This window comes from Pocillopora damicornis, chromosome 6, assembly GCF_964200805.1.
Source record: "Pocillopora damicornis chromosome 6, jaPocDami1.2, whole genome shotgun sequence".
In the NCBI taxonomy this organism is placed as follows: Eukaryota; Metazoa; Cnidaria; class Anthozoa; order Scleractinia; family Pocilloporidae; genus Pocillopora; species Pocillopora damicornis.
The window spans coordinates 1,570,004-1,591,350 of record NC_142675.1 but is presented as its reverse complement, the minus strand read 5'-3'; the positions used below and the strand labels follow the sequence as shown (position 1 = coordinate 1,591,350).

Here is a 21,347-nt window from a genome sequence, read left to right as displayed (position 1 = left end):
GTAGCTTTGGGAACCAGCTAAGTCATGATGGAGTAGTTGACGGAGTATGATCATAGAGTACGTGAGTTTTGTGTCCGGTTAGGCTCGATTTCCGCCGCTCTCTCGTATCCGGTCTTCGCTCCTCCCCGGGAAGATGAGAGGGAAGCGCGGGCTCATACACCCGAACAGCGGCTGGTAATCGAGCCCAGTTTCCGGCCAGATCAGCAAAGTTTCGAAAAGTTAGTCTTCAGACATAAGTTTGTGTCGATGGCTCAAGAGTCACCGTCAGAAAAATCTATCAGCCTTAGTTTGACTGCTCGATATGCACCCTCATGGAAGACTTGGGAAGGAATCCGTGAAGTTGTTCAAAACTGGCACGATGGGGTGTATTTCTCGCTGGAGAAACTGAGTGCCGTATCGAGTTCAAGATTGGCCTTTCATTATACGAAAGAAAAAGATTCACTCTCGTATAAAGCAATTTTAACAGCTGAAAATTGCCTAAAATTAGAAAGGAAAGCAGCAGAAGACAGAGACTTAGATGATCAAGAAGTCAGTGGCAGGAATCAAACGCGAAAACCTGGTCATCAAACCTTCGATTCTTCCGTAACTGACAACAGAGCCAGAGGCTATGACAGGGAAGGCTCTATCGACATTGAACTGGGACGAATAGACTATAATCCAACCAGACAAAAACTAACCTTGATAAACCATGACACAGAGCTTATGAGGAAAGTGTTGCTTCTTGGGTTCTCAAAGAAAGCTTCAAACAAAGAAGTGATTGGACAGTTTGGAGAAGGACTGAAAGTTGGTGCACTGGCTTTGGTGAGAGAAGGAAGAGTGGTTACCATGAAGACTGGTAAAGAGCGGTGGAGATTTGGATTATCTCACGATGAGACGTTTGACGAAGAAGTTCTGACAGTATTTGTTGATGGCAGGTGGAAGGAAAGTAACGATGATGATGATGAGGACAATGACGACCAACGTGACAAGTATAATGACAATTACGAGACAAACCTTGAACAGATGAACACATCTGTGACTGTCTTTCCTCTCTGTCATGAGGACTGGGAAGTTTACCTAAAGCGGTTCCTCTTTCTTAGCCCACCTACAGACTCTGTTAAGTCTGTGGCAGGAACTTTGCTTTTAGGTGATCATTACAAAGGTCAACTTTATGTCAAAGGTGTCTGGGTGTCGGACCTTTCTAAGGATGGATTAGCATCAGGAGTTGACTTTGTTCACCTCAGGATTGATAGGGATAGAAGAGCTGTCATTCATCTCAGTGACATTGATCATCAGATAAGCAGCATGTGGATACAGGCAATACAAGAAAGACCAGATCTGATTCCATACTATTATAGTCTCTTGGAGGAGAACAAAACTTGTGATGTGCGTCATGCAGACTTTTACCTTAGTGAGACATCTTCCTCGCTTCTAGCACAACACTTCTTTGCTGTTCATGGATCTATGGCATATCCTGTACCAAACACAGTTTCATCAGATTTACTGACAGAAATAAAAAGGGAAATTAGTAAAAAACTGGTGATGTGCAATGAGGTCTTGATTCAAGTGTTATACAAGTCTGGTGTAGTGGAACCCCTGGAGACCATTATGTCAAAGGCTTCGACAAAGAAATCAGCTATTGTTCCTTTTGCAGAATTGACTCCAGAAGAGATTGATGTTCTGCAGCATGTTGAAAAGCTTATGAAGTTGTGCAAGCCAGAATTCTGCATGGCTACTATAGATATTTTAGAATCTTCAGGAACTGCAAGTGTTGTAAATTCAAAGGATCTTGGTCATTATGACATTCCACGCTCTTTGTTGAGTGGCAAGATAGATCACCATTGTGAAACACATCAAAGGAAGTGTTTTTGCAGAGAAGCTTTGATTGTGTTTAACATCTTGTCTCTGCAATCAGACAAGCTGGTACAAGGTAAGTTCATTTAATGAAAAGCAGAGAAATTCAGCTCTGAACCCTCAGGGTGAAGATTGAGAAACTAAGGCCTATGATGCATCTGCTTAACTTTAACTCTTTACACCCTAACATCATTATGCATATTCTCCATACTGTTTACTGCACATTTTCTAAGGTGCTGACAGGGAGAATTTGTTTAAAAATCAAGAGCTTCTTTATTTGGTGATCATTTCCTTTATTCTCAAAACCTTAATGTTTGATTCAGTGGTGACGTTGTGAGGAGAAATTAGGTGTTAATCACTCTTGGGGGTTAAAGGGTTAAGGAGTTAATTGGCAAGCAGAGTGGCCCATCTTGCCAGGAGCCAGTCTGGTTTCTTGAGATGATTCATGAGGTGATTGAATGCTAATCCCTGATATGTTTTCACCTTCTCTTGCACAGCATTTTGAATATGTTTACAAGTGATAATTAAATAAATGGGGATTTAGGAGTGGCAGCTCTTCAGGGTGACTGGAAAAACCCCTGTTGCATGGATGAACTTGATCCACATTTGACATCATATGTAGGAGCTAAACCTTTTCTACCATCCCTACCCCCCCTTGGTGGTTCCTGGTGGAGAATAAAGAGTCTTGCTCAAGTAGAATTTACAATGTGCAAACAAGGGTTTTGTTCCTCTTGACTGAGAGAGGGGCATGATTACTACCCCCCTCTCCTTGTAAACCAACATATAATATATTTTATTATACATTGGACTTTCTATGGAAATCTCTTATCGGTCAATAGCCAATGTGTAGCTGTACCCTCCTACCCTAAGGAGGAAGGATTTGTGTCAAGTTTTCATATTTCTCTAGGGGGGGGGGGGAAGGGGGAGGTATGGCTACAAGTAGGCTATTTTTTCTAGAGTATTCAGTCAATATACAATAGCGTGTGAAGTTGACATGATAACTGAATATCTGCAGCAGCAGTTATTGGGTTATCATGTCCAGTTCAAAAGTCTGCCTAGTTTCCAAGCCCTTTGTTCGTGCAGTGTTCTCAAACTTTTGCTATCTCACAGATTGCAGATTGTTTGAAAATAAATGTATAATAAAATAATAATTGAATTCAGTTTTCACATTGTGACATGAGGTATCAAACCTTGCGTCTATATTATCTGCCTCAGACTTCAGCTTCAGCTGATAATTCAGACCTTGGCACTGTTAATTCATAATATCATGCCCAACCTCACCCAATACTTGCTTTTTCACTGTGCTCATTTGTTTAGTTATTTTTGTCATATTTTTCTTGCAGCTGGAAAAAGGCCGTCAAACGGCTGCAATGACAGTTTTGTCAAACTGTTGGCATCATTATCAATGCAGGTTTGCGAACTGAACCCTCCATTTTGCCAAGATTTGCATGAAGTTCCACAATCCATGCAAACGTCCCCAAACTTTTCAGTGATCAAGAAGAGAGAAGAGACTTTGCAGGTATTAGTGTCCAAAGAGATGACATTGCATAATGAGAAGTTGAAATTGGAACATAAGCCAATTGGCTATTTCTACCACAGCTTGTTACAAAATTTGTAACATGAATGAAAGGAAAAGCAGAAATTGCTACTCCCTGTAGGTGTGATGCCAGTACATAGCAGGTTACAGGGAGCCCAGTAATTTAATAGCTTTCCTGGCCTAACTGTTCATACTCTTGGGTCAAGACCATTTTTTTAAACTTGCCTTGTGTAACAAGAATTAAAACTTTGTTTACATTTCAGAAAGAGAAGGATTTTCTGAGTGCACAGCTTTCTGAAAGAGATACAAGCCATGCTCAGGAGCTCTTGAAACTTCAGTCAAAGATTTCTGCCCTTGAGAAAGACCTGGTACTTCAACAAGTAAACTTGGTCAATGTCGAACAGGAGATCAGTGAGAGATGGAAGAAATCTCTACAAGACTTGCACATGGAAATGTCTAACAAAACAACTGATCTTGAAAGAGACAAGATCTTCTACCAGGAAAGGTTAGCAGCTGCAGAGGAAGACGTGAAGAACCAGAAAAAGGCACACTCTCATAAAGTAAGCATTTTAAACGACAGGAATGATATTCTGCGGAAAAGACTTGCTGATAAGTTTGAGAGGCTCTCCAAGGTTGTGGTGGCTTCTAAGGATGCTGATAACTCCATTGTTGAAATCTTGAAATCAGCAACTAAAGAGATGGACGAAATGTGGTTTCAAAAGGACAATTGCATTATATGCACTCTTCAGAAACCAAACTGTGTAGTCATTCCTTGTCATCATCAGATCACTTGTTTTAAGTGCACTTCTTTCTTGGAGAAGTGTTCATATTGCAGAGGGCCCATAGAGCAAAAAATTCTCACTTATAGTTTGTAGAAATAATGTTTCACCCTTAAATTCTTAGAAGTGATTAACATGTAATTTCTCCATATAATGTCCATACATTTTTTAGCAAACAAGAGACAAGAATACTCAAACTTATCAGTCAGAAGTTGTCTTCTTAATCTGATGCCAAATTCTCATAACTAATCAATTGTGGTAATAGGAACAAGTGGAGTCCAATTCCGTCTGTAATCATGCGAGTGGACAACCGTAAAGTGGGAGTCTGATTTGTCAATCACAAGTATGATTACAGACAGAATTGGACAACACAAAGTCCTGTTACCAATTAATCATAACCATTACAGTTTCCAGAAAAAAAAATTTAGGACAAACATCTCCAGTAAGAACACTGTCTAAAGCAAAATAGTCGGAAATTTCCTAGTTTTTTTTTTTTTCGTGGTAAGTGGTTGTTGCTATGGTTATTATCAATTCTGTGATTGGTGGATTTAGCGGAGTGGACTTAGTATGATTGGCTGCCTCAACTGTCTGATTCCAGGTGTCCAATTATAGCAAACTGTCCGATTACAACTGTACAGAGTGATTAGTGAAATATAAAGAAAGTGATGCACCAATCACATTTGAGGAAATTGTAATGGTTTTGATTAACAGGGAAACATGTAGAAGATGAGGGAAGAATTTTCAATCAGATCTTGGGAGTTAAAAGGTGAACTGCAAATTTATTCATACACAAGTCTGTGAGACAAATAGCTTTAAGAAAACTGTTTCCAAAGTAGGTCAGTGACTTAAGTTATAACTGCATTTGAGGGAAAAATTATAATGACCCATTCACCCCTTAAAAGTGATAGCATCTAATTTCTCCTCACAGTAACACCCCTGAATCAAACATAAAAGTAAAGAGAAAAAAAGGAAATGATTGCCAAGCAAAGAAGCTATTGACTGGTGGACAATTTCCCTCGTCAGTAGTTCAGAAAATGTATAGAAAACAGTGTGGAGTATATGCATACTAATCATAGGATATAGAGGGTTAGGAGTGATTAAAATTTAATTATTCCTTTCAGTAGCATTCATGAATCAACCATTGAGGTCATGAGAACAAAGGACATGATCACCACCTGAAGAAGCTCTTGTTTGTTAAATAAATTCTCCTAGCCATTTCCATAGGAAATGTAAAGAGATCAGTATGGAAAATACGCATACTAATATTCGGATGGTTAGGGTTACCGGTAGCTCCTATTCACACGAGAGAGGGTTAGTGACAAATTTCCGTATCAAGTTCCCACGATGACTTATCTTTTATGCCACGCATGCCCAACAAGTCATAGGGGTGTAACAATATATATTGACCTGTCAGATTATTTTTTTCATAAACGATCATTTAACTTAAAGCTTCGCGTAAGATAAAATACTTAAGTAAGAGCATAATATGCCTCAGTTGACTTCGTCACTGTAATTACATGTTATGCGGCAGAAAAAAGTTAACGCAACTAAAACTTATTTCAACTAGCTACTTGGAATGACTTCTTTCTCAAATCGTTATATTTCGAGCCATTTTAAGAGCCTTTTGTGCTTTAAGAACTGATTCGTTCACTCGATGTCTCTCTACAAGTTCAGTTCCCATGAAATAGCCTTCTTGTCGAGGTCTCCCATGGCTCCCGTCTGGGAAGGTAATTCGGCCTTCGCCATCGACTCTTCCACTCTGAAACCTGCCTTCAAAGCGCATCCCATCACTTCGCGTGAAAACTCCATAGCCATGGTATTTTCCGTTTTCGAATTCGCCCTCGTACAGGGAACCGTCGGGAAACTTCGCAACACCGTGCCCGTGACAAAACCCATTTTGAAATTGTCCAGTATATTTCGTTCCGTCGACCAGGGTAAGTTCACCAATTCCGTGCTTTCTGCCATCGTTATTCCATTCCCCATCGTATGTGTCTCCGATAGGGTACCTGAATTTATGTCTAGCTATCGCTTGGGAGCTGGGAGAAGACATCTCAAAGAACTCTTTAAGTTTTCTTAACTTTGATTATTACCAAAGAGTGGTTCGAAACCCCCGAAAGAAAAATCAAGACAGATGTTCCTAGCTCCTTTGACACCCTGGTGATGGAGAAATCAGCTGAAAAGTCAAAATAACAATGCCCTTACGGCCTCCTGCAAATAACATGGGACGAAACTATGCTAGAATCTAACCAAAGCTGGTAAACAAAAGTTTGCATTTGCATCGTAATCGAAGCCGGATTTATATTTCAGGCGTTCGTGTAAATTTCCCACAATCCTTCAAGCGGACCCTGCCACGGTCAGCGGTAGCTCTTTTAGCGCCACTTTCAGAATACTTGGAAAAATTTCAAAATTTGATACACAGATTTAAATTGTTGGCAGCGATTTTGACGAAATAGTTCGTTTCCCGTTGATTTTAGCAGGTTACTGCGTGCTGAGTTGGTAGCAGTTTTCTTCAGTTGCAAATAGGACTGCACACTTGTTCTGCATTTTCATTTGATGTACATATAGCAGTTGTAAACATGGGGTTGGTTTGGAGTTCAAACCGAGACAAATTTGAGAACATTTTGCAGGAGGATGGAAGGAAAACGTGTTTATCTTCTGTGGATGACAGCTGGGATGATTCCGAGGAAAGCTTCTATGAAACTGTGGAGAGGCAGTCACAGTCGTCAAGTTGTGATAATCTTGTGCCAGAACTCGAGATCGACTCTGAAAATTTTGGTAAAGAATCGCCGACAACAACGTGTACTCCATGCAATGTACAACATGAAGAAAATATTTCACAGCCTGTTCTCCAAGTAATGTCCGGCAACACAGGTGAATCTTCAGGAAAATTTTCCGAGACTAACTTTAAATGTATAGCTGATGAAGAAAAAAGTGACTGCATCGATTACAACATTGATAGATGGAAGACAGAAGTTGGCATTGATAGAGTTGACCCATCATTGGTTGAAAGGGAAGACCAGATCACAGAATGCAGCACCTTTTCGCTGCCATTAATTTCAGAGGAAAAACTGCTTCAGGGAAAGTATTCAGGTAAAAGCCCATCCAATCCTGCAATGCATCATGAAGAGAAGCTGATTCCACAACCTGCTCTTCAAGGAATGTCTAGCAACATATGCATTTTAAACACAGGTGAAACTTTCAAAACCTCAGGGACTAACACAAAATGCATGGCTAATGAAGAAGACAGTGACCGGAGTGTTAATGGTGTTGATAGATGGATGACACAACATAATAAAAGAACTGGTCCATCATGGGTTGAAGGAGAGGATCAAATAATAGAATGCAGCACTTTTTCATTGCCTTTAATCTCAGAGGAAAAGCTGTTGCAGGGAAAGTGTGCAAGTAAAAGCCTATCTGAACCTGTAATGTCTGTGGCAGTTGATAATATACAGCAACAACAGTCTAAAGCACCTCAGCCTTGTGCATGGCAAGTTGATATAGACTGTTTCAAATCCAAGAAAAAGAAGAAACTACCCAAAAAGTATTTAAGAGACAGAGATGAAGACTTGCCAGCTGATTATGATGATATTGATGGCATGTCTGTTGATAATCAAGGACCACATAGGAGATTTTTGGCTTCTACAAATATTGCAACTCAAGAAATGATGGCTGGAAGAAAAGTGCTAGACCTGAGAAGATGGTATAAATACTTACTAATGCATTTGCACCAAAGCTGAAACATGTTTTAACCCTTAAACTCCCATGAGTGACCAAGACAGAATTTCTCATTGCATCATCAAATCAATATTAACCAGATAAGTGATGAGAATAAAGAGAAATATCAATTTGGGAATAAGTAGTTGATCCAACATTAAATTCTCGGAACTAACATAAGAATTGTATGATGAACAGTAAGGAGAATTACAAATTTGATCTGGGAGTTAAAGGGTTAAAGCTGCTTTTTAAAACATGGTAGGAAATTTTTTTTCATCTCTAAATTTTCTCCAAGTGATATTTTTGGGTTCAATTTTAGCACAGTAAAAGTAACTGTTAGTGATAACTTAAAGTTTTAAACCTTATGTAAAATTTACATGTAGTCTTTCAGATTTCTCTTGCTTATCTTTTTTAAGTTAAACCTGCTTTAACCACCTGCTTTAACCAAACATGTTTTGCTGGACAGGTGTTATTGGGGCATTCATCAAAACAGCTAAATTTGCCAACCATATAACCTCAATGCAGAGCCTGCAACATTTATTTCAAACTTGGGCCAGCAAACACAGTATTTATTGGGAGCCAGTAGTCGCTGATGGGGTGCATGTAATTTTCTGTCATTTGTCTGAGGTTGGTTATTTCTATTTCCCATCCTCTGAGACCCAAGGGTAGTTGGTCAAGATAGCTTCATTTTCCCTTTGTCCAGTTGCTGTTGCTCAGCCAAAAAGTCCTTTACCAAAATTATCAACTAGGAAATATTCTTTGATAACTACCAAAAAATTCTCAAAAGTGGCTAACAAAAAAGAAAATGTGAAATCATCAGTTCGGAGAATGAGCTTTTCTGATCTTTGGAGGTTTAAGTGAAATCAAAAAGCTAACTTCTAAAATACATCAAATTTTATATAATATATTGCCAGGTATTGTATGAACCGACCTCAATACAAGAAGTCTTGTGGTATTTCATCTGTGGTGTCTTGCTGGAATTTCCTGTTTAGCTCTCTTGGTGCAGGCAGGTGAGTTCTTTAAAATTTCTACTCTGTATGCAGGGAACTCATGCCTGCAGAAAGTCCTTATTGGTACAGGCAATTGCATGATTTTGAATGCAATTTGGAATAAATAAGCCCATAAGTTTTCTCAAAGACCCCAAAATTGTGTGAGGCCATGAGATTTATGAGTTGCAGTACTTATTCTGAATTGCACAAGAAAATATGTGTTATAAATGATATACTTAAAATGATATAAGGTAGCATTTCATACTTATGCACAAGCATAGATGCAAATTATTTTAAAAGATGATTCATTTTAAACCCTGAGAAAGTAATTTTGTAGTAGGTCAAAACAACCACATCCAGTTAAGAAAGCAGTTTTTGTCTGTAGTTTTAAAACTTCACAGAGAAACAGATTGTAACCTATCTGCACTGCAAAGCTATGGAAGGACAAATGTTCTGGCTTTTAAGCTGATTTATGGAATATAATTCAAAATTTTTTATTTGGGAATAATTGTTTTGCACACACTATCTTCTAGTTTACAGCCCCTCAGTCAAGAGGATGCACTAAACATACTGGGATTCAAACCACCATTTGGAGAAATAAGGTTTGGACCTTTCACTGGAAATGCAACTTTAATGAGGTAAGAGATATCAAGTTTAAGTCTGTCTGAACATTTTTTTTTTTCACAAAGTGTGATTTTCAATATTACATTAGGTAAATCTGAAAGGGAGCAGGCCATCAAATATTCCTTAGCCAAAAAGTGTATTTTGAATGCAATTTCAAGCCAAATATAAAAAAAAAAAAAAATGGGGAATAAATTAGCTCATAGAAAAACACCAAGAAAATGGATTTTTTTTCAGAATTTTTGTCTATGGTAGTTTTTATGGTGTTGAGAATATTTTTTTCTCTCCTAACCCTCAAGAGAGAAGCAGCCTAACATCAGTATGCATATTCTCCATACTGTTTGCTATACATTTACAAGGGTGCTGACAAAAAGAATTTGTTCATCAATCTTGAGAATATTAAGTTGGTGATCATTTCATCTACTCTCATCACCTTACCGTGTGATGCAGGGGTTATACTGTTGGGAGAAATTATATGCTATTCACTCGCAGTGATTAAAGAGTTAAGTGGCAGAAAGCAATGCAGAATTCTTCAAAATTCTTTTCTAAGAAAAATCAGAACTTAAGTTCTATCTACATTACTAACAGAGAGGAACATAAATTTATGCTCTAGATGGTTCAAACAACTCTGCAATCACTTTGGAGTGGATGGGGATACCTATATTCTGTATAAACCAAAGGGAAAGAGTCGAACCATTGGTTTGAGTGGAGAGGAAGCCTTACGTCAGCTCAAGAAGGGCCTTCATAACCCTCAGATGTCTTTCATTTATCATTGTTATAACCACTATTTTTGTCCCATTGGATATGAGGATTCACCCATTAAAGCTGCTGACGCATACAGGTGAACTTTAGGTGACTAATTTTTAACTTTTTCTCTCTGGTTCTCTTTAACTCCCAGAAGTGATTGACATGTAACCTCTCCCTGTAATTTCCATACATTATCCAGCAAACAGGTAATGAGAATACCCAAACTTATCATGTAGAAGTTTTTGTGATCTTACACCGCATTCTTGTGACTAATTTACAAGGGCATATGTAGCAGCTAGAGGGGAGAATTAACAATCAGATCTTGGAGGTTAAAGGGGATGTGACCACTACACTAGTTTTGCATGTCACATTAGTCAGTGAGCAAATCATGGGACCTGTCCTGTGGTGGCTTATTCCAATTTTAGTGGCAATTTACTTCAGTCTCTTACTCAGACCTGCTTCTTCTGGAAGGAGAGGCCCTCTTGTCTGGTAGTACAACATTTTGATAAGGCCAGAGTTTGAATTTTGGAAAAATGTTGAGTCCAGCAGACCAACCAGGAGATACAGTGACCTATCACTTGGTGGGTTTGACTCATGGTTGAGAGGTCTGTAGACTCAACACCTGGTTAGGCCATTGTGTTGTGTTCTTGGAGGTGAAACATAATTATCTCTTACATAGCCTCCGTCCACCCAGGAGTAAGAATGGGTACCAGTTAACTGTCAGGGAAATCTTATGAAATGCTGAGGAGGTGTTGGGGGAGAAGGGGGGTCATGGGAAGTAGCAATATTCCCAATTGCTTCATGTGACAGAAACCAGGTGAGGATAAAGCTCTGGCCAAATGGATCATTTGGCTCAAGCACAGATATCACCGCACCTTTTACCAGCTTGCCAACCACAAAGTAACTGCATTTCCTGCTTTGTAATTGCCATTAGTTTCATTACCTGCTCTTTTACCACCTTGATGAACCCTTTAACTCCAAGATCAAATCTGTAATTCTCCCTACTCTCAACCATACAATTCTTATAATGTTAGTTCAGAGAATTTAGTATTGGATCAACTTATTATCCCAAATTGATATTTTTCTTTATTCTCAACTTATCTGGTTGATATTGTATTGATATTGTCAGGCAAAATTCTTTCTTGATCACTCATGGGAGTTTAAGGGTTAAGATTTAAATGTTAGCACTGAATATTGGATATTAATTTTTATAGGCCACAGTTGTATGAAGATGAAGTGGAAACATGGATTTTGATTGGGGACCCAAGTTGCAAACATCCAAGTATTCACTGCAAGAGGTACAAAACCACTGTTAGAAATTACATCCATCCATGGTTTCATGCATTGTTAATATGATTTTGTTGCAAACACTTTCAGTTTAAATCTGGTGCTTTTTTCTTAATAATTGGTAACCTGTATCCCTTTGTCTCAGGTGGACTGACATTCAAACAGATTTAAATAATGAAGCCCCATTCTACCTCAACATTCGTCAACTCCATAAAGGAATCCTGCAAAGAAATGTCAAAAAGACAGGTGGAAATCTTCATTGTATCATGGCTTTCCAGAAAAGAACTTGGCACCATCATAGGAAACCTGTGGCTGCTGTAGGGAAGAGAGTGTTTCTTGATGAAGAAGAAAGTCAGAGTAATGGAGATCTAACAGAAGAACACCTGCCAAGTGACTCTAGTGACTCATAACTGTTTTCACTTCCAACATCTCTTTAGTAATTCTCCTTACTATCTGCCATACAATTCTTATGATGTTAGTTCTGAGAATTTGGTATTGGATCAACTAATACTTTGCTAAATGATATCTTTATTTATTGTCATTACTCATCTGGCAGATATTGTATTGATATTGTACGCAGAAATTCCATCTTGATTACTTATGGGAGTTTTGAGGTTTAAGACTAAACATTTGAGCACAATTGACTCCTCATAATTGAAATCTCACACTTACTCAAATCACAACTGATTTGCTCTTAATTTTCTTCATACTTACAAGTACAGTAATTGTCCCAAATAAGTCAAAACCTAAATTTAAAGTGATTTTTCTCTGTCAAGTCCTTCAGTGCACAATACTAATAAATAACTCAAACCCCTTTGTCAAAGTACATTGCAGTGTTCTTTTTAAATCTGTTGTGTTATTTTCGTTGTTGACAAAACATCATCCAATATTTTAGAAGGGAGGTGAGGTTAACATAACTGTCTAGTTTGACCCTTCATTCTCTGCCCTACGTTATATCTGTGCAGCTTCTAGAGACAAACAGGATGAGATGTTCATTGTAGGAACTATGGAACAATTTAGGTAAGTTTGGTATAAGGTAATTCAGTGTTAACAACTGAGGTGAAAACATAAATTGATCACTGTAAAGAGTTTAAAGGCTGATCTTTTGAGTGTTAGCCCTTCGTCAGAGCAATAGTATAAGGTAGTTATGTAAAAGGTTGTTTTTATGCTCCAAGAAGGTTGAAAAAAGTGTGTACCTGTGGGTGAGGAAGGAGTTCTTATCAACTTTGGTTTTCCTGTCACTAAACCCAAAAGCTGCAATTCACTTAATGAGATTGGACATAAATTAATGCATATAATGAGTTATTGTGACCAAGAACCTACTGTAGATGGAGTCAGTGACAAAGACATTTTGATGTTTTCATCAGTTTAACCTGTATAAAAACTTAATCATTAAGTGAAAATGAATTTTTATTAGTTTTGACACAAATTGAAAGATTTTCTGGGAGCAAACTGCTAGTGTTACCAGCCATGACTTATTACAACTGTAAACCAAACAAATGACAACTACAGTCATGTTCAATCTTTTCTAATGATTGTAATAATTTATTTCTAATAATCACTTAATGTACAATAATTATCTACTTTGCAATATTTCATTCTGTGCAGTCAAATACTGCTAATTTGTTTTCTTTCAACTCAGCTTCATTGTGAATAAAACTACTAAAACTTCATGGGTTAAAAAACTAGATTTCTCTGTCTAAAAAATACATACTCTGAACACTTTCTTATTTCAGTCTAAACCTTAGAAAAGTAAAAAGTCAAGCCACAGAATTTGATACACTCTTTTGTTCTAGTCTACTTGAACATGGTTGAACAGTGACATACATTTAATACTACCCTGAGAAAACTTGCAACTTTATAAAAATACAGAGATTCAGTATTATTATTGATAATAATTATTATTATACCTGTAATAGTAATGAATGACAACTGAAATAACATCATGATAATGGCAACTTAATGTTCAACATTAAGATGGCTTCATTTCAAAATTTCCACCATGGAAAAGAAAATTGCATGTTCAGAAGTGAACACAATCATTAAACCTCAAAGATTTTGGCAAAGAAGCAACACAAGGCTGATTGAGCACATTTAGTAGTTATATATGCAATGTTGAAACAGTCCACGCTGTAGTTTTATCCCACTTAGATTCATGCTTTATATTTTAACATATTTCAATATATATAGAATTTTTTAATATTATCTTAAAAATCAGTTTTTGATTTATTTTCTGGGATTCATTTGTAATTTCAAGTATTGTAAAGTTTTTGTAATTATTGCGTAATTCAGCCTTTGGCTGCAATGCAGTTTTAATAAACTATCTATCTATCTATCTATCTATCCTCTGTGATGTAAACAATCACTTGAATTATATATTGTTAGGACTTATTTTACAAAGGTTAATTTGGTCCATTGTTTGCTGGAACTGCTCTAAGTCAGTAACGATTCATGAATTTTACAAATTTCCAGAAAAATGAATCAAAATTAATCTTAAATTACAAAACTAAAACCATAATTTGGAACTTGTTGACTATTAAAATAGCAAAAAACCTGGTAGTTGAAATAGATAATATCGATTTTCTTTAGTTAGTAAATAAAAAGTTGATGTACAATTTAAATTCACTATTAAAATATAATTTGCAACACTAATGTGTATAACGGTTATCTGTAATAAGTGTATACTAGAATTGTGGATGGCATTGAAGGCATGCTCTGATGGACTACTAAGACTCTGAATATACTTTGGTATTTACCTCAAAGCATGCAAGCAGGATTTACACCCAAGAATATTGAAATTGTTGTAAGAATAAATCATCCCACTATTTTTAATTAGCACATACAAAAAAAACAACTATTCACCTCAGCATCTGTGACTAGCATTGAATATTTACCTCTCCCTTTTCCTGCTTAGTAAATATCCAACACTAGCTACCTCCACTTTGGTGAATAGTTGTTAATTGTTAATCAGATCAACGTAGCTTGCAGGCTCATTTTCTTCAATAACCTCGTCCTCTCCTGAGGGTCTTTTTTCCAGTTGATGGTAAAAATTTGTGCTAGTTGATGCATAGCCAGTTTCTCTACTAGCATAAGTGTGAACCCCCACCTGGTCTATAGCACCATCACTTAGTACTTTGCAAAGCATGTTTTTCCTTCTTTCAAAGAACGAAGCATCTGTAACAGGTTCCGTGTATCCATCACTGTCAGAATCTGAAGTGCTTGAGATAGTTGTCCTTGCATACCAGATTTTTCCAGTTGACTGTTTGGAATTCATCTTAGCTGGAGTAGAAATTAAGCACATTTAGTCAGCATTTAACCATAACTCAAGCTTTTATGAATGTATTATTCTTTTAGTCACAATCACTTAGTGTTACAATTAACATAAAAATTAAAAAAAAGTTAAAATTATACTTAAAATTATATTTGTTATAAATAATTAAAGTTTGTTTTCTGAAAAAACTTAAAAAGCTAATTGTGGATAGATTAAGTTAAAAAAAATTAGTTAATCCATGTTTCCATGGACACTCGAAAAATTCAGAGAATGGTAATTTTTCATTTGCAGTTACTGTTATATTTATTTATTTTATAATAATTAGTTTGTACTCACTTTTCCGTACTATGCTTTCCTTTGCTGAATTTGTTCTAAAAACAACTGGCTTTGCTGCAAATCATTGAAAAATACAAAATTGGGTAATTAGCTTAAAATGTTTTAAATGTGCTCTTAAGAAGAAAAGAAAAGGAGAGAAAATTTACAATACTTGACATGAATAGAAAGCATTCTTTCTTCGTCACGTCAAGTGTTTGGAAATTATGAATTTTTCAAACATACTTAGGAACAAAGTAAGTTGATATTGTGTCTCTGGTATGTTCAATGCATTTATGCCCAAAATTTACATCTATCTTGTAACTCAACCAACTTGAGAGATTGGTTGCAGCAATCAATCCACTTAGCTAAACACAGGACACCCAAGCTTACAAAACACATACTCCTGACTTGAGCCACAAGGTCTGTAATATCCATGCTGCTTACCATTTTTTGGCAGAGGGGGTGGGGGTGAGGTTGGTGGTGGCCTCAGGTCATTCAGTGACAACGGCCTCCTCGCATGTTGGTCCACAAGACTGTCCTTGATTCGTAGATGCTGATGAGGCATTTTTGACAGCTTCTGGTCTATTGCAGCATTTAATTCTGCATAATGTCTGTCTTGCTTCACAGGCGCAGACACGGCATACAGATAAGAGTGGGTAGACTGTGACATTGTTGCCAACTGGGCAGAAATTTCAGGATCAATAGAAATTTGTCGAGCGAGATCATTTACAATGCTTCTTGATTGCCCAGCTCCTGGGAATGAATTAAAAAGAAAATAAATTGTCGCTGTTTTTTACGAAATACGTCCCCTTACCCATCCAGGTAGTATTGACCAAAATTTTACGAATGAGACCCAACCTCAATTTGGTTTTTCTAATCTCCAAATTTTTGGGAGACACATGACCATTCCCAACCATAGTCTCTTTTGAGGGAGGAAAAGAGAGAACCCTGGGAACTAGATTGAAAAACAACAAAATTACTGGACAATGGTAAAGTAACAGCAGCCAAGCTCTCTATTTACTGAGATAGCAAACAAGCAAATATGGCATGGGTCTAGGTTATAGGGCTGTTTACAAACTAAGTGCAAAGCACTGGAAATGTCTCTAAAAAAATTCAAATTGTTATCATTTATTTCAATAAATCACAGCAAATACCATGAAAAACTTTGCTTTCTGAGAGTTGAGTTGGAGTATCTGTGATAAGATCAGCAAGTTTCTTGTATGTCTCTGCAACTGATTTTGTCTTGGATGCCCATTGCTGAAGCCCATCTGAAATCTTGTTCAATGACTCCCTCAATTGACGAGCCTGAGAAAGAAAATTTTTGTTGTGAGATATTAACAAGTAAACTCTTTCTTTGGAATCATCTTAACTGTGTTAGTAATCAAAATCCTTCAGAGCACATAATCTTCTACCAGATATTGAAGATAAAACCACCTGATTTGATAGTACAGTCAAAGCTCATGAGGACTGGGTAAAATAGCCCAGATAATTGAAGACATTTATATTATGACCAACAACATTTTAAATCTACCTAAAATGCTGGTACAAATCAGTGTGTGCTCGCAATAAATTCTATCATTCCTTGATGCTTCAATAGTGGAATAGCACCAACATTGTTTTGTATAACCATCTAAAGTATATTAAAAACATCCCCTAAAACATCCCACAGCTATGAAAAGTGGAAAAAGTTCCAACAGGAGTTTCATAAAATGTGCTTTATTTGATGGAAAAAAGTTGTTATGGATCTTGATTGTGACTTATCAAAATATTCATAAAAAATGGGACTGGAGTAATAAGAGCACATATGATAAAAAAATCAGGACAATCATGGTAATCACAGATAAACAAGGTTTGACTAAAATAATTTTGTCTCTGAAAAAATTTGTTCTAATTAGAAATGAATAAAGGGGTAAGTTTCTAAAGAAACTGTGGTGCTGCGTCGGTGGGAGAGTAAAGCAGGTAATTTAGTGTTAACAACTGGGTTGAAAACGTAAATTAGCCACCGTAAAGAGTAAAAAAGCTGACGTTTCGAGCGTTAGCCCTTCGTCAGACGAAGGGCTAACGCTCGAAACGTCAGCTTTTTTACTCTTTACGGTGGCTAATTTACGTTTTCAACCCAGTTGTTAACACTAAATTACCTGTTCTAATTAGACATGAGTTTTAAACCTTAAAGATCTCATGCTTGGTTGTTTTCACTTCAAGTTCAGCTTGCTCCTGCTCAGCTTGTGAAATGATCTGCTGAAAAAAATTCATTATTGAAAAGAAATCCAAAATAATGCCAACAAATACATCGCTGGAAAGAGGTATTCACACCCAGGCTCCCTTGATCTGATTCAAGATTCTCTCCTAACAAGCCCATATTTGCATCAGGATTATTGGCCCTTTCACGCCCCTGAGTGACTGGAGTTTCCCTTGAGAAATCAAACATTTTCAAGCAGAAAAGTGATGAGAAGAGATTAACATTGAGTACCCAAATGAATCTTTTTGTCTCTTCTCAACACTTTTTTGCAGAAATATGTGTTGATGTTAGTGGAAGTACTATATTAGACATTTCTGAGAGTCTTTTTTAGGGTTGATATTAAATTATGAAGCTACCAGGACCAAAATTTTTTATTTCAATCCAGTTTTACAATAAAATCAGATTCTAGAAAATTGTAACCTACTCATACCTCAACCATTTCATTGGATATTGTTCTTGGTCTGGCTCCATCAGATTTCTTTCTGTTTTGATCCAGCTGAAAATGAAAAAAAAAACAAAAATGACATAACACCAATTGAAGTTATGAATATATTTTGGTTTCTGGATCTATAAGTGTAAGTTCTTACTGGTTTGATCAGGTTTAAAAATGGAAATTAAATTAAAACATGACAACTTTGAATAAACTAACTTAAAAACCACTCTCCTGTATAATTACATTCTAGTAAGTAACTGAATGAAATATTCTAAATTTCAACCTGCTTTTGAATTTTGTTCATCTTTGTTACATGAACTGCCTCCCTCTTTCTTGATTCATTCAGAACTTTCTCTTGCTGAAGAATTTCCTTGAAACTTTTGCGATATTTGTGATACTGCAATGCAAAGAATGGAAGTGTCTAGATTGTGATCCATAATTAATCTGCATATGGCCATCTCCCATATTTAGCCCTTGGACTCAAGAGTGATTAGCATCTAATTTCTCCATACAATATCACCCCTAAGTCAAACATTTGTCATTGGAATAAAGGAATTGACCACTAACTATAAAAGCTCTTGATTGTTTAACAAATTCTCCTCCTCAGCTCCTAAGGAAATGTAAGGGGACAGTATAGAGAATATGCCTACTGGTGCTAGGGTGTGAAGGATAAGAGAGGTAGGTCACAATATCTGAAATAGCTAAAAGTTCCTTAACATCACACAACAATATATCATACGAAAATTTCTGACAAATCTCACTCATAAAAGCTAAGTTTTTTCGTTTATCTCACAATGTAGTCATGTGATGTAGATCGCGACGTTTTAAAGGCATACTGATAGTCTTCTTCAGGCAAAGAAGACTAGCAGTATACAGTCAAAACATTGCGACCTACATCACACGTGACTATGTCATGAGACAAACGAAAAAACTTAGCTTTTATTGTTATTCACCTCGATGAAAACCACAACCTTTTTTATGAAATTAATCTCACTCATGATTTCATAAACAATCTAGTTAATCCTTTAACTCCCAAGACCTCATTGGTAATTCTCCTTACTGTCTGCCATTTCATTCTTGTGATGTTAGTTTGGAGAATTTGGTATTGAATCAACTAATAATCCCCTAATTAATATTTTTCTTTATTCTCATCACTTTTCTGCTTGACTTTGCATTGACATTGCAAGGAGAAATTCTGTCTTGGTTGCTCATGGGACTTAAAGGATTAACAATTACTTTCCCTATAAAGTAACACAATAATTTGAAATTATATTTTTGTTTAAGAAATAATAAAGATTAAGAAGTACAAATATTATAAATACCTCTTCGGTAAAATCCTTCATAACTGTTGTCCACATTGTGGACACCTCAAACACTTTGCTGAACACATCCTGCAGAGCGAGATTCTCTTCATTCTTGGCCCATTTTAACATACCTAAGGATGCTGTGGGAGATGAATCATTTATGTTAACAAATACGTATCTAATTTCTCCCAACAGAACCATCCCTAAATCAAACATTAAGGTCATGAGGATCAAGAAGACAATTGTGAACTCAAGAAGCTCTTGATTGTTGGTTGATAAATTCTCCTTATAAGTATCATAAAAAATGTGTAGAGAACAGTATTGAGAACTTGCATACTGATGTAAGAGTGTAAAGGATTTATGGCATGTGTTAAAGGTGATCTTAGGGTTAAGAGGGAGATCCCTTGACCAAGCGGTTTGTGTTCTAACATCAGTATGTAAATTCTCTATACCGTTCTCTGTACAATTCCTAAGATGCTGACAAAGAGAATTTGTTTAACAATCAAGATTATATTTATTTGGGGATCATTTTCTTAATTCTCATGACTTGAATGTTTGATTCAGGGGTGATATTGTATGGAGAAATTAGAGGCTGGTCACTCTTGGGGAGGGTGGGAGACTGTAACCTACAATGCACAAGCATATATTATCCAGAAACTGAAAACTTTGATAGAAATAAAAAAATTAACTCTGACTGAAAGTGCCAACCTTTCTGTGATTAGTAGTTCTTCCTCCTGACTGTTTCATTTCCCTCACATATTGGTTTAGAGAAACTGAAATGTGTCTACACGTGAAGGTATTGATCTCGCACAAAAATTTAACCTTGATCACTACTGAGAGTGAGAAAAACTATATATGCGCATTCGTGACTCAAAAATCCTCTGCTAGGGGAGTCCCCATAAGAAACCTTCACTTACGTCACTCGCTTAACCCTTGGACTCTCCTGTTTATTTTCTCTCACATCAACCATTAATATTCGTACCAAACATGGCGAAATTCCTTTCTAAATGTAAATAAGCGGATATTCGATGTATCAGGAAAAAAATTCAATTGCAACTCTTACTAATGACATATTTCACTCGATTAAATATCGCCTAGCTTCCGGTAGCACATCTAGGAGTATCGAAGCTTGACGTTATCGTAGCAAATTCAAAGTTCAAAGCGACAGCACCACGCTTATATGAATCGTTCTATTGAGAATTCGAGTGAGACTTGCTGAAGAAGGCTTGATCGTCTAATATTCACTAATTTGCCACCTGATCGAAACTTCGAATTGAAACAGAGTCAACGGTGCGTGACAAGCTACATGGCTTCTGATTACAAAACTCGTAACAAAAAAATTCTAAACAAGTAGAAGCCTGTGAGCTGAAATTTTGTACACGAGAAACTCTCGACAGCGATCCAGATCTACTCTCCAAGCATTAATGCCTAAGTCAGTAAGCCAATGCAGAAAATATCCTGTAAACAACGCTTTCCAACACAAATGAAACTTACCGTCCGCTTTCGCAATGATCAGCTTTTGGAAACTCTCGTACACAACTTTTTCGTCGAAGATGAGCAGACCAAGAGAGCCGTTACCATCCCTGGAGTTTATAACCTTATTCGCAGCTCGACGAAAGATCCTTGCCATCGCTGTACCTTGAATGGAAATAAGATCGAGCGCAAATATACTTAAATACTCTCCGATTGTTTGAAGAACCCTTCGCAATAAGTGATTTACAAGAGATGTACGACGGAAATAGAATGTACGTAAGCGTCCAGTCTCTATTCAGCGTTAAGGGCCCCGTCGGAAGTGAGGGTGAAGGTTGGGCCGGAACCGGAAGCGGAAAAAGTATGTAACCAAATTGTGCGTAGAATGAGTCTATGGCGAATAAAAAGCGACAATAAAGAACTTGAAGATTACTTATGGCCATGAGAATAAGCCGTTTGCATTTATTTGAACGAGTATTGTTAGCTATTTGAAAAAAAAAGTGAAAAGAGAAAACGGATAAAGAGATTTAGCCGATCCTCCGGAACTAGTCTTGGTGTATTTGGTGCCTCTAGTAAACCCCTGCCTCATAAAGGTGATGATAAGCAATCTTCTAAAAAGGGATGAGGTGTGGCAGGGGGATATTCACAAGACAGCATTTATTTTCGGAAATTTCTTCACTTAAACCAATATCATATTCCAAATTCTTATTCTACATCCGAACAATTTATAACCTCTTGATCCGAATTTTTTTTGCAATTCCATGTATGGCTTGAAAATTCTTTTTCTCGAAACATTTTCTTCGACATA

The 21,347-nt window shown here is 36.9% G+C and overlaps 4 protein-coding genes across 6 annotated transcripts; 2 read left to right on the top strand and 2 right to left on the bottom strand.

Moving 5' to 3' along the window:
- Positions 1–185: 185 nt before the first annotated feature.
- On the top strand, positions 186–5,269 carry LOC149043369 (uncharacterized). Its single transcript, XM_089209567.1, has 3 exons — positions 186–1,909; positions 3,177–3,352; positions 3,634–5,269. The coding sequence occupies exons 1-3, from the start codon at positions 247–249 to the stop codon at positions 4,243–4,245; spliced, it is 2,451 nt and encodes an 816-aa protein (XP_089065693.1). The 5' UTR covers positions 186–246; the 3' UTR covers positions 4,246–5,269.
- Positions 4,909–6,456, bottom strand: LOC113666228 (MORN repeat-containing protein 4 homolog). The gene has a single exon (XM_027181980.2). It carries the CDS (start codon positions 6,197–6,199, stop codon positions 5,738–5,740), a length of 462 nt encoding a protein of 153 aa, XP_027037781.2. The 5' UTR covers positions 6,200–6,456; the 3' UTR covers positions 4,909–5,737.
- Positions 6,457–6,529: 73 nt separating this feature from the next.
- Positions 6,530–12,354, top strand: LOC113666224 (uncharacterized). 2 transcript variants are annotated; one of them, XM_089209568.1, is made up of 6 exons: positions 6,530–7,849; positions 8,778–8,873; positions 9,386–9,490; positions 10,087–10,314; positions 11,435–11,518; positions 11,653–12,354. In XM_089209568.1, exons 1-6 carry the CDS (start codon positions 6,726–6,728, stop codon positions 11,915–11,917), a joined length of 1,902 nt encoding a protein of 633 aa, XP_089065694.1. In that variant the 5' UTR covers positions 6,530–6,725; the 3' UTR covers positions 11,918–12,354. The 2 variants fall into 2 exon arrangements, 1 of the variants encoding a protein (XP_089065694.1); XR_016187709.1 differs by having other exon boundaries at positions 6,533–7,849; positions 10,087–10,325.
- A 665-nt stretch (positions 12,355–13,019) lies between these two features.
- Positions 13,020–20,812, bottom strand: LOC113666227 (uncharacterized). Of its 2 annotated transcripts, none has more exons than XM_089209570.1 (9): positions 20,564–20,812; positions 19,088–19,209; positions 18,049–18,162; positions 17,763–17,828; positions 17,260–17,328; positions 16,248–16,398; positions 15,538–15,846; positions 15,115–15,168; positions 13,020–14,786 (listed from the first exon to the last, which is right to left on the bottom strand). In XM_089209570.1, the coding sequence occupies exons 1-9, from the start codon at positions 20,697–20,699 to the stop codon at positions 14,464–14,466; spliced, it is 1,344 nt and encodes a 447-aa protein (XP_089065696.1). In that variant the 5' UTR covers positions 20,700–20,812; the 3' UTR covers positions 13,020–14,463. The 2 variants fall into 2 exon arrangements, with proteins under 2 accessions (XP_089065696.1, XP_089065695.1); XM_089209569.1 differs by having other exon boundaries at positions 17,260–17,331; positions 20,564–20,803.
- Between the last annotated feature and the right edge of the window lie 535 nt (positions 20,813–21,347).

Excerpts from the sequence above, each read along its gene's own strand:
- LOC149043369 (XM_089209567.1), top strand. The coding sequence starts at position 247 with ATGGCTCAAGAGTCACCGTCAGAAAAATCTATCAGCCTTAGTTTGACT. Across the intron at positions 1,910-3,176 it reads ATCAGACAAGCTGGTACAAG|CTGGAAAAAGGCCGTCAAAC; the intron begins GTAAGTTCATTT and ends TTTTTCTTGCAG. Across the intron at positions 3,353-3,633 it reads AGAGAGAAGAGACTTTGCAG|AAAGAGAAGGATTTTCTGAG; the intron begins GTATTAGTGTCC and ends TTTACATTTCAG.
- LOC113666228 (XM_027181980.2), bottom strand. The coding sequence starts at position 6,199 with ATGTCTTCTCCCAGCTCCCAAGCGATAGCTAGACATAAATTCAGGTAC.
- LOC113666224 (XM_089209568.1), top strand. The coding sequence starts at position 6,726 with ATGGGGTTGGTTTGGAGTTCAAACCGAGACAAATTTGAGAACATTTTG. Across the intron at positions 7,850-8,777 it reads GTGCTAGACCTGAGAAGATG|GTATTGTATGAACCGACCTC; the intron begins GTATAAATACTT and ends ATATATTGCCAG. Across the intron at positions 10,315-11,434 it reads AAAGCTGCTGACGCATACAG|GCCACAGTTGTATGAAGATG; the intron begins GTGAACTTTAGG and ends TAATTTTTATAG.
- LOC113666227 (XM_089209569.1), bottom strand. The coding sequence starts at position 20,699 with ATGGCAAGGATCTTTCGTCGAGCTGCGAATAAGGTTATAAACTCCAGG. Across the intron at positions 19,210-20,563 it reads GATCATTGCGAAAGCGGACG|CATCCTTAGGTATGTTAAAA; the intron begins GTAAGTTTCATT and ends CATCTCCCACAG. Across the intron at positions 15,169-15,537 it reads ACCCCCTCTGCCAAAAAATG|CAAAGCCAGTTGTTTTTAGA; the intron begins GTAAGCAGCATG and ends AATGATTTGCAG.